General features: G+C 47.9%; 1 protein-coding gene across 1 annotated transcript in view; it reads left to right on the top strand.

Annotated features, from left to right (window-relative positions):
- Window positions 1-922: 922 nt before the first annotated feature.
- EXT1 (exostosin glycosyltransferase 1) overlaps window positions 923-12,274 on the top strand; it is a 290,191-nt gene continuing 278,839 nt past the window's right edge. The window contains exon 1 of the mRNA XM_068526280.1: window positions 923-2,657. Within this exon, the coding sequence (XP_068382381.1) occupies window positions 1,696-2,657 (962 nt within the window). The 5' untranslated portion in view covers window positions 923-1,695. The remainder of the gene's footprint in view (window positions 2,658-12,274) is intronic.

Raw genomic sequence — 12,274 nt, 5'->3', positions numbered from 1 at the left:
TCTCTTTTCTTCCGCTGTATTTGATCTCTTGGAAGCTTTCTACAGAACAGACAAGGGGCTTCGGGATGCGCGGAAAGTTATTGAGGATTTGGGATAGGTGTCTTCTCTTAGGGCACCGACAGACATGAAGGATTGTAATGATTCCTCTTGACTGTAATATTTCCTCTTTATTCTTGGGGCTTGGGGTGTCTCCTTGGGGAAAGAGAAAAAAAAAAAAAAAAAAAAGGATGGGCTATGTAGGGAATAAGGGACCTGTTTTAATGCTTTGTAAAAAGGAAACATTTGGGGCCTCAGAGAGTCGAAGATGGGCGGGGAGAGGCATCCGTAAGGTCCGCGGTCGCTTTCTATGAAGTCTTTCTTTCCTCCCGCATCCCTTGGGCTCGCCCCACTGCTCCAATTTTCGAGCATCCTTCTCCAGAAACCCGAACACTCCCAGCCGCCCGCTCGGGGAGGCGTTGCCGACAGGCAGCCGAGGAGACGGGATTTTCGAGGGCGCCCGGGGCAGCAGGAGCAGCGGGGCCCGGGAAGCGCCGGCCAGTCCCCGGTTCCCCGGTTCCCCAGCCGCCGCGCGCCAGCGGGCGTCTCTGGGAGGCGCTGGTTCCCCGCGCAGCAGCAGAAGGCGGTGCGGCCCAGGCCGGGGTCCCGGCCGGGACGAGCCGAGGGGCCACGGGGCTCGCACTGCACCGCCCCCCGCTCCGCCCGCCGGGCCCCGGCAGAAGCGCCCCGGGGCCCGCGCGCCGCCCGCACCCCCCGCGCCGCGCCGCGCCGGCGCCTCTGCCGGTGGCCGGGGGTTATGAATGGGCGCAGCGGAAGCACCGCCCCCCCCGGACGTGACGCTCGGCCAATGGCAGCGCGGGCTGCGTGGATGGATGAGGTCAGCGCTGTCGTGTCGGGAATGGAATGTGTAAGTGTAACATTCAGAACCGGGTAACATTCGGCGACCGAACGCGGCGGTCGGCAGCAACCGCGCGGGGGCCTGGGAAGCGCCGCTCGGGGCCGGCACTGCCCGCGGGGAGGACGCGCCGCCGCCGTCACCCAGCACCGCCGCCTTCTGCCGGGCCGCCGCGCGTCCCGGGGGCCGGCCCCGCGAGCGCAGGAGTAAACACCGCCGGAGTCTCGGAGCCGCTGCAGAAGGGAATAAAGAGAGATGCAGGGATTTGTGAGGTTACGGCGCCCCAGCTGCAAGATGCACTAGCCGGCTGAACCCGGAGATCGGCTGACTTGTTGGAACCGGAGTGCTCTGCCCCGGAGTGTGGATGAGTTGAAGTTGCTTTCCCGGGGCTCGTTTTCCACGGCGCAGAGAGGAATCCGAGAGGCAAGGAAATCACTTCGTCTTGTCATTGATTGGGCATCGGGAGCTTTTTTTCCCCCCTCTCTTTCTTTTCCTCCGTCTTGTTGCATGCAAGAGAATTACAGTCCGCTGCTCGCCCGCCCTGGGTGCGAAATATTCAGCCCCGCTCTCTCCCGTCTATTGTGCAACCCAAAGATGAAAGACCGAAGGGGAGAAAGTTAAAGAAATCGCCCACATGCGCTGGATCAGTCCACGGCTTGGGGAAAGGCATCCAGAGAAGGTGGGAGCGGAGAGTTTGAAGTCTTTACAGGCGGGAAGATGGCGGACTGGAGCTGAAAGTGTTGATTGGGAAACTTGGGTGATTCTTGTGTTTATTTACAATCCTCTTGACCCAGGCAGGACACATGCAGGCCAAAAAACGCTATTTCATCCTGCTCTCAGCTGGCTCTTGTCTCGCCCTTTTGTTTTATTTCGGAGGCTTGCAGTTTAGGGCATCGAGAAGCCACAGCCGGAGAGAAGAGCACAGCCGTCGGAATGGCTTGCACCACCCGAGTCCGGATCATTTCTGGCCCCGCTTCCCGGACGCTCTGCGCCCCTTCGTTCCTTGGGATCAATTGGAAAACGAGGATTCCAGTGTGCACATTTCCCCACGGCAGAAGCGAGACGCCAACTCGAGCATCTACAAAGGCAAGAAGTGCCGCATGGAGTCCTGCTTCGATTTCACCCTTTGCAAGAAAAACGGCTTCAAAGTCTACGTATACCCGCAGCAAAAAGGGGAGAAAATCGCCGAAAGTTACCAAAACATTCTAGCGGCCATCGAGGGCTCCAGGTTCTACACCTCGGACCCCAGCCAGGCGTGCCTCTTTGTCCTGAGTCTGGATACTTTAGACAGAGACCAGTTGTCACCTCAGTATGTGCACAATTTGAGATCCAAAGTGCAGAGTCTCCACTTGTGGAACAGTGGTAGGAATCATTTAATTTTTAATTTATATTCTGGCACTTGGCCTGACTACACCGAGGATGTGGGGTTTGACATCGGCCAGGCGATGCTGGCCAAAGCCAGCATCAGTACTGAAAACTTCCGACCCAACTTTGATGTTTCTATTCCCCTCTTTTCTAAGGATCATCCCAGGACAGGAGGGGAGAGGGGGTTTTTGAAGTTTAACACTATCCCTCCTCTCAGGAAGTACATGCTAGTCTTCAAGGGGAAGAGGTACCTGACAGGGATAGGGTCAGACACCAGGAATGCCTTATATCACGTCCATAACGGGGAAGACGTCTTGCTTCTCACCACCTGCAAGCATGGCAAAGACTGGCAAAAGCACAAGGATTCTCGCTGTGACAGAGACAACACTGAGTATGAGAAGTAAGTGGCTTAGCTGATGGGCCTCAGCGGCTCAGCCCTGGGCCCTGCCCACCTGGTCCAGGTGTGAAGTTGGGAGATGGGGGTGGGGCAGGGGACCCCCCCCCCCCTCGGGTCCTTTTCCTTTTGCTCTGAGCCTGGGACTGAGCAGCCTGCTTCTGGTGTGTAGCTTGGAGCTGAGGACCCAGAGTTTGAGCTCCTCGGGCTAAGGGAAAATCCTGGAGCACTTTCCTGGGCCAAGTAGGTGACCATGTTTCCCTCTTGCTTGGAAAGCCTTCAGGGTGATGTGTGTTCTATGAAGGGTGTGGGTTTGATCCAAGTTTGGAAACTGCACTTCACCAGTGGATCCAGGAGGGTGTTTGTGAGAGGGTCTAGGGACCCGAGAGGCTCTGAATCCACTCACAGTCTGGGGACCTTACCCCAAGATTGATGCTTTATTTGCTTTTCTCACGAGCAGGGGGAGCAGCTTTCCGCGGAATTTTCCCACCCTTCAATTGTCATCTTTCCGCAAACCTTAAATATGTGTTAGCAGTGGAAGTCCTTTAACTTCAGCTACTAAACTTTCTGTGCCTGCCTCTTCCCTACTCCCAGATGGCATTGACTTCTATGAAGGGAGACTGTAAACTGGTTAGGGCCTGTGATCTTGCATGCATGCATGCATTCATTCATGTGTGTTTGTTGGCATGTATATATCCTGCCTCCCTAGGAGAAGCTGTTTTTAAAAAATCTGGGCCTCAGCCCCTCTGCTGTAAACTCCAGTTGCTAATTTAGATTTCCCATTCCCTTTTGTCTTTATCAATTTGCATGTAAATCGGAGACTGTTACTCTCTGAATGGGCTGTGAGATGCCTCTTTACCCTCTGGAGTGAAGCAAGTTTTGTCCAGTTGCTAAGTAACTGAGTTGGGGACTTTGTAGACCTTCTCACTCTTCCTTTTCCTTCCCAGTGACAGTAACTGACACACGGCTTGGGGTCAAAACTAGTTTCTACGAATCGGCTTTAACCTGAGCTTGGAGGGTCCGTTTCCTCGTCGATGGGGTGGGAGCCCCAGACTCTCTCACTTCTGTCTGGCTGTGAAAGAGTTAGTGAGCTCCTACAGTGCCTTTCCAGGTTACGCCAGTTAAAAACTAGAGCAGCCTTGTGCTACCCAGGGAGGAAGGGGAACCTCTCAGCTGAGTACAAGAGGAACTGGCAGAGGTTGGCGGGTTTTGCAATTGATTCATGAAATGCAGAATAGGGGAAACGCTTTGCAGACCTGATTGGAACAGGAAGGGGCATGGTGGGGAAAGGACCCTGAAATGAAAGGTTTGATTGTTGTCTGTGGATTTCCTCAGACACTCGGGCCTCTGTAGGAGTGATTGGAAGGGAAATTCAAGTCCTCCTGTACTTGATCGTAGACAGTGAAGGAGAAAGTATTAAACACTGGGATTCCCCAAACCCCAACGCCTCTTGCTTTTCGAGCATAAGCAAAGCCCGAGGCTGTAGGGTCAATTATGAATCTAAATTTTCCTCTGCTTCGGGGGCAGTTACGTGTGAATGTTGGGTGCAGTTGCCATGGATTAAAATTTTCTCACAAAAGAAACAAACTGTGGTTAGTAATGAACGCTTTGTTTACACGACATTTACATTGACCTATTCCTGTGGGTGCTTGTAAGAAAAAAATGCTCATAGCCTTTGAGGAATTTCTTTGTCTGGTTTATGGTGGAGTAACTCGAGATGAAGTCTGACCTTTCAGTGTCTTCTCAAGCAGTTTCACCGAATTTTGTAGAAGGATCACGATGGTCTTCATTCCTCTAAAGGAGCTGGAGGGGAGATCTTAAGAAATTTGAATTATACGTTTATTTGGGAAACACCCTCAATCCGCTACAACAGTCACATCTGCTTTACTCTCCTAGTCCCAAAATAAATCGTCTACATTCTCTGCAGAAGGTTTTTCTAGAGATTTTTGGCAATAAGGGAAGGAGGGGTTGGTTTCCAAGAAACTTTAATTTTTGCTAATTAAATTTCACTAATTTTTGACCTCTTTGTCGTTGCATCAAGAAATCAGACACCTACGCCCTTGTTTTGGTTTATGTTTAAAGACCACAAGGGGTCAGGCCCTCAGGACTGAGTCTCATCTGAAGAGTGGCATTTAGTGAGGAAAGCAAGTTGCCTCTTTCTCCTGAGCAGGGATTTCTTTCAGAGTCACTTCTGGATTTTCTTCATTCCTTTTTTGCATACTTTCCAGCTCTAACCTTGTTTCATAGGACGGGATGGTGTTGCAGAACGTTTATATTCATCGGCCTGCTTCACCTGGAGTTTTAACTCCTTCCTCTCACTGGGTTATCTGAACGCTTTATCTCTGAGAAATGGTGCTTGCAAACGTGTTTGCCTCTGCGGTTGACTTTGGAAGATATGAAGAATGAATGAGCTCTGAAATGTGGTGAGAATGCTCACATAGCAGGCAACCTGTCTTGTGCTCTGAAGTAAGCACAACTGTTGTACTTTGCTATTTATACTGATGTTTTCTGTAAGTCAGCTGTGCGTGTGTCAGACGCAGAACTCCTTCAATCAAATGCTAATCTCTTCCCAGGGTTTTAGAGGAGGATATTGCAGTTAGGTCTATAGAAGTCATCTAAGTTTGACTTCTCATACTGTCTCATGTTGTGACTTTTGATTCGTCACCGTGAACCTTGGTTTATCCTTTGGTGGAATGGGTTTTCGACTGCTTTAGGGTTCTCTAAGCGTTCATTTGATATGGCTTATAAAAACAGGATCAGTTTTCATCTACTTTTCTTTATTAGCAAGTGCCTATGAAAAGCCTTCAGTTTAATTTGCTGCCACAAACAACCACATATAACCTTGCTTTGGACTTAGGGGGTCTGATAATTAGATTGAAAATTTATGGTATCATGGTCAAGTTAGGATACTATAGAATATGTACAAGTGTATCAACTAAAAAAAAAGTTGCTTTTAGCGAAATTTAGCCTTATGTGACAATAAATGTTTAGTTGAGGACTTCTGTTTCAACTTCACTTTTGTGAAAAACAGACAGTTACTACTAAAGGTATAGGAGAACTGCATGGAATGAAGGAAAAGACTTTTCTCTTGTAATAGAGCAATATTTTTGACCCAGACTTCCAGGATTATATTAAAACATCCATTTTTATGACACCCGTAATTAATTTTCATCAGTTACATATATTAACAGATGTAGATGACACTGGCTAAAATAAGTTGCTGCAGTGATTACATGATTTGTAATGAGGCTTTAGAGAAATTCTACTTTACATCTTTTGAGCTTCTTATGCACCCTTACAGAATTACTGTATTTTTGCATGAACTTCATAGTGCAGATCCCTTCAAAGGGCATTATTGTGAAACTTCAAATTTGGCTCTCTGAAATAGAAGAAAAAGAAGGAAATGAGAGGTGGCTTCTATCTTTGACCCCTTTGAGGAAAGTGGTGGAGAATATTTTAAGCAGCTCTTCTGGGAACAGGCAGGATTCTGTGCAGTCCTTTTGGACACCTTCTCCTGTGTTTGTTGAAGCTGTACCTCACAATCCTGGTGTTCTTAAGGGTCTTGAAGGTAAGTGATCATACAACTTCCAAACATCCTCATTTTACAGACGTGGAAACTGAGGGGTAGACTGTTAAAGGGATTTGCTTAAGGTCAGAAAACTGTTTAGGAGCAGGGGTAGCCCTAGAAAGCAGGCCTTCTGACTTTTTCTCCTTGACCTACAGTATTCCATCTTTAATTACGGACACACCTGAAAGCTCTCCAGCCACTGGAAGGTCCTTATTGATGGTGTTTCTTATGGGATTTCTCTTGGAATCATTTGGGAAGCTGATAAAGACTTTGGACCAACTTTGTGAAAAAAGAAAGCACATACATGCATAATTTGTCATCTAGTTTTAGGGGTTGACACACAGCCGCTACTAAGGGCATCTTCAGACTTGAGAACTTTTGCTCTAGGGCTTACAAATTTCTTTTCATTGCCAACTAAGGTGGAGGTCCCTGGTGCTGTTTAGTCTAAGTAGGAGTTTTGGGGACTTTTCAGTTTGGCTCCAGTGAATTTTGGGAATAGGCTGTGAATTCACTGAATGATAAGCTGAATTCAAATGCATTTATAGCAAAAAGAAAATGTGCACAAGTAAATGATGATGTATCGATTCCCCATTTTCCCGAACTATATTCCCAGACACCTTGAGTGAGTTCGTGATCCAACAGGGAACCTTGGAGGAAATGAAAGTTGGAAATTGTACTTCTCAGGTTTTAAATGTAAAATATTAGCACCTTTTTCCCCACAGGTGTATGATAGCACAAAAGCATTTCTAAAATAAACCACATAAGCACAGTTTTGTTTTTTTGTTTTTTTTAACACACATGTGCTTTTTTTTTTTTTTTTTCATTTATTTATTTTTGGCCGCGTTGGGTCTTCGTTGGCTGTGCGTTGTGCGTGGGCTTTCTCTAGTTGCAGCGAGCGGGGGCTACTCTTCGTTGCGGTGTGCGGGCTTCTCATTGTGGTGGCTTCTATTGTTGAGGAGCACAGACTCTAGGCGCACGGGCTTCAGTAGTTGTGGCACGCAGGCTTCAGTAGTTGTGGCATGCAGGCTTCAGTAGTCGTGGCTCGCGGGCTCTAGAGCGCAGGCTCAGTAGTTGTGGCGCATGGGCTTAGTTGCTCCGCGGCATGTGGGATCTTCCCGGACCAGGGCTCGAACCCATGTCCCCTGCACTGGCAGGCGGATTCTTAACCACTGCGCCACCAGGGAAGCCCAAGCACAGTTTTAAAATAAAGCTAGGGCCAGCCCTAGATGAACTTTGAAGTTAGCAATTGTGTCTTCTTGCACTGAGATTCTAATTCTTTCTGTGCCCCTCCCGCCCTCAAGTTTCTCACCTTCTCTGAACTTGCTTTCTGGAGGGCTCCTGAGAGCCTCATTTACAAGGAATCCCTAAAGGTTGAGGTTTTGTGGGCTACTTCCAGGGACATTTGCAAGTTGATTGAATCTAGTTCAAAAAATGACGGTTGAAAGTGGAATCTGTGACCTGAGCTGGGAGCCTGTGGGATTTTGTCCTTCAGAGGATGGCTTGCTACGAAGGCTTGGGCGGGCCTCACCAGTGGGAGGCCACCATTGGTCCCCCTGACTGTGACAGCAGCTCTGGGTGGCACCGACTTGGCCAAAAGGGGAGCTGTCACGCCCTCAGGTGGTGCTTGTTCTCTTTGTCCAAAGGCCTGTGGATGTTCCTCCCCAGAACCCGCTGTTAGAAACACCTGCTGACAATGACCTTGAGTACACTAAGTTCACACCAAAGGTTGTGCTTGATAGGGCCCGCTGCTCTGCTCACAGCCACCTTGCCAGGTGTCTCGTCAGGCCATTTTACAGGTTTGTAAGCTGAGGCCAGCTCTGGTGAGGTGGATTGTCAAGGCTGCACAGCTTGTAAGTAGCTGAACGGAGGCTACAGTCCAGGTTTTCTGGTTCCCATTCCTCTCATTTCTCTGAGGCCCGCTGCTCCCTCATGACCGTCACTTTTCCACACAGCCTCTTCGGAGGGAACCCGTCAGGCTCAGCGGTCACTAGATACTGCAGTCTCCTGAGAGTGTTCGTGTTTGGACGTGAACACCATGAGCTTAATGACTGATTGGTTTTCCTTCAAAGCTCTTCCGTCTGTGCCCAAGTTCCTTTAATGCACAGGGACTCCCTCAAAACTGCAAGATATTTGTCCAGTGTCTTATCTGAAGTCGCCTTTATTAGCTCATTTAAGGCTTTCGACAACAGTGTGTAAAATCCCCACTTTACAGATAGGAGTGCAGGCCGCGAGAGGGTAAAGTTAGGAGCCATGGTCACATCTGGTGAGGAAATGGTGGTGTTCAAACCAGGCATCTTGGATGTCGAAGACAACGCTCTTTCCTCTAAAAAATGTTATCACCTTAAAGGATCAAGCAAAATTTCTACCTGTTCACAGTTTTGTATCAGTGAGTTTAGTGTGATTTGGGTGTTTGTATGTCGTATCTTTTTTTTTTCCCCTACTGCTTTCCTTTATAAACATGCTTCCCAGGGAAAAAATCTGGCTAAGAGATGTGATTAAGACGGCCCTGAGTTGACACTTAAGCATGGAACTCCTTCAGCTTATAGCTTTGACTATGTAGATTCTGCCTTTCATTTTCCCCTAGAGCTCTTCTCAGAAAAGTGAGGAAGTGAATCATGTGTGGCCTTTGCCCTCCTGCTAGCACCTTGCAGGGTTTGCCCTGTACTAGGTGTCAGTGAACCCATGAGGTGGTGCAGGAGTGACCGTTGCCCCAGGTATAAGGTGTGACCCTGTAGAAATGGGAGACCCACTGGAAGATTCCATTTCTGACAAAACGGGCCAGGTTTCTGGAGTGTAGCACACCACTGCTGCTAGGCCCTGAGGCTCCCTGTAGAAAAACAGTGGTTAAAATATTATAAAAATTGTACAGAGCCTCTGCAGAAAGTTAGGAAAATGCAAAAGAGATGAATATGAAAATAAATGTCTTCTCTAGTCCCGACAATGAGAGCTAACCACTATTATTAAACTTCAGTAGTTGGCCTGTTATAACCCACATATACACCTCTGCGAGTGATTATGTCATTCCATGTCTGCATATCCAAGTACCTTGTATAGATATGTTAATTATTATTTAATTAATAGTAAATAATGAATTCGACACATTTTTCTTATGTGTCTTGTTTGTGCCAGACACATAGGTGTTGGAGCTGGGAGTGAACAAAACAAACTCCTGGCCGTTCTAGTCTGTTGGTTTTATAAAGTTAAAGTCCGACTTTAAATGTATTTTTGCATGTTGCTTTTTTCTTAACATTATCTCAGAGCCTCTTCCTCTCCTACTAAAGAGGAAAATCCTATTAAAATACTAAAGTAGGATTTTTAATGGCTGCACGGTTCTTTTTAGTAACTTATGGCTGTACCGTAGTTGATTTGCATTTTCTTAGTAAGAGATTTGTTTCCCATCTTTTCTTTTATTATACATAAGTCTGTGATGAATTTCACTGTACTGAGGAGGATTTGTTTTCTTCTGGACTAAGGTCTCTCTCTCAGAAAACACAGCACTTCCTCTCTCCTGACGCCCCCCCCAATCCCTTTTGGAGGAATAGCAATTTTTGAGGTGAGTTTGAGCACCCATTTATCGAAGTAGCCGGCATGAAATGACTGCTTAGATAAACATCTGTAGGTGTTAATTGGTCCTGCGGCGGGGGTGGGCGGGGGGGGGGGGGGAGGGGGTCTTTGAAGCTCCCACAGCTCTGTTCCCTTTAAAGTTTCATTTTTACTGGAGCCAGAAACCTCCGTGTGTCTCTTTACTGAGAAGACTGCTTCCTCTGTGCGTTCTACAGCCTCTCCTGGGATCTCAGAATCTGTGGGCCTAACCTGGGTAGGTGTCAGTTTTTTAAGTTAATTGTGTCAGCTGCTCAAAGCCCTCCTCTCTTTTCTCTTTGGCTGTTGAGTCTTTGGTCCTTTGGAGATGAATTGAGACAAGTGGCTTTACCTCTGGGGCATCCAGGTCAGGTCTGGGATTCTAAGTGCAAACGAGGCACTATTCTAAGTGATTTAAAAACCAAGACAGAGGGAATTGCCTGGCGCTTTCACTGCCGAGGGCAGGGTTCAATCCCTGGTCTGGGAACTAAAGTCCCCCAAGCCTCGCTGAGTGGCCAAAAAAAAAAAAAAAAAGAAAAAAGGAAAAGAAAAACAAATAAACAAAAAACCAAGACAGAAAACAAAGTGAACCAAACCGTTTACGCCTAGTTAGACTTTCTTCCCATTGTAATTGCTTTGAGCAGCGATAAGATTTGTGGAGAAACACTTCCTCGTTTTGTGTACCCTCTTGTCTTCTGTGAAGCCCTTTAGGAGAGGGCGATAACCCTGGACCAGGGAAGTCACTCACCCACACACATTCCTGGACTAGGTGCTGAACCTCTCAGCCTCATTTTCCACATCTGTAAGTGGGGATCATAACACCTCACAGGGTCGTTGAAAGATTGAAAGGAGGTGGAGTGCGTAACTGCTTGTAATGCAAAACCTCTTAAACACTGATGTGCTCTACAAGGTGGTGGTGTTTATTAAAAACCATCTTGCTGCCATTTTCTAATCAACCACAGAGGTTTGCTTAGTTTCATAACTTGGCTCTTTACTAAGCCACAGAAATAACTGCTCACATCTTTCTTGATACTTAATCCCCAGAAAATTGTGTAGATGCCCTGGAAGGCTAGCCATTATTTCTGTGGGCTGTGGAAAGACCTAGATGGGGCCTTGGAGCTTGCAGGTGGCCTGGGGCAGAGGTGGGAGCAGGTGGAGGGTGGTCTCTGGGGCAGTCAGGCACTGCCTTGACTCTGCATCCCCCAAGTTCCCTGGATGACTGCTCTAGGAATGCATGTTATTGCTTTTGCAAGTGACTTCTGTGCCTTGTTGGTTGAGGGTGATCTTTGGAAGGCTACCTCGTGTGAATGGGCTGGTTCGACAGGCCCTTAGGTTGCAAAGAGCAGAATATCACTCAGGCCACCTTAAGTCACAGGATTTATTGTGAAGGGACACGGAACAAAAACAACTGGAACTGTTCCAGTAAGTTCTCAGGACCCAGCACAATAACTTGGGTCTGTTCCTTTCTTCCCGCTCTGGACCTTCATCTCTCCCCAGACTGGCACCTCTGTCGCGGGGTGTGTCTGCCAACCACTGGCCAGTCTTTCCTGAATTCTCTCCTGCAGGCCCTGGAGGAAACCAGCCTGATTGGCTTTACTGGGGATCCTTACTCCTTTCAGGGGAGAGCCATTCCTATCAGGCCATGTCTCTGGATCTGGTGGTGACCTCATCAGTTGAAAGACTGCCCTGTCACGTTGTCGTTCTTGATTGAATTGGTGGCCATCCTTTTGCAAAGAACAGCCTAAAGTTGCTTCCTGAACCGGGACTGTGGTTAGGGGAAGTTGCCTGTGGCAGGCACTGTTGAAGCCATATCCTGTTGGCACTGACATATTTGAGCCCGGTTGATGATGATGATAGCTGCTAATATTTCTTGAGCGTGTACTGTGTGCCGGGTAACGGGAAGTATCTTCTTTAATCTTTACGTCCACCCTAGCAGGAAGATACTCATTTGAGATGCAGAACAAAGTTCAGAGAATCTTTAAAAGTGACTTGCCTAAGAGCACACAGCTGGGACACAAACCGAGGGCCGTCTGGCTTCTGAACCTGTGTTCTTCACCACGGCATCGTACGGCTTCTGCACAGCTGGAACTGATGTCATGAAGGCCACACACACGTACACAATAGTGTGATTGATTTATAGGGTATCACTTGTGTTTCTCACCTAGAATTTATTTAATCTTGCTGGAGAAGAGACAGTTCTAACCAGCGTGGTAATCTGGTTTCTCAGCCCACAGCAGATTCAAAGCAGTCAATTTAAAGAGAGAGGGATTCTTGCAGGCGGAGCTGGGAAGAAGGGACAGTTGGCAACCCAAATGGAAGGAAGCAGGCCAGGAAGTGATAAAATGTAACACCCAGAAGAAGTAAAGAAGCACTGCAACTTAAGAGCAGCTGGCCCAGAGCCCGAGTGTGTCCTACGGACTCCCCAGAAGCGTGCCTTTGAGTCCCGCCACCTAACACCGTGCCTGTCACCAAGCAG

Source organism: Eschrichtius robustus, chromosome 17, assembly GCF_028021215.1.
Source record: "Eschrichtius robustus isolate mEscRob2 chromosome 17, mEscRob2.pri, whole genome shotgun sequence".
NCBI lineage: Eukaryota > Metazoa > Chordata > Mammalia > Artiodactyla > Eschrichtiidae > Eschrichtius > Eschrichtius robustus.
Note: the sequence above shows the minus strand (reverse complement) of the source record. Positions and strands in the feature narration are given on the sequence as shown.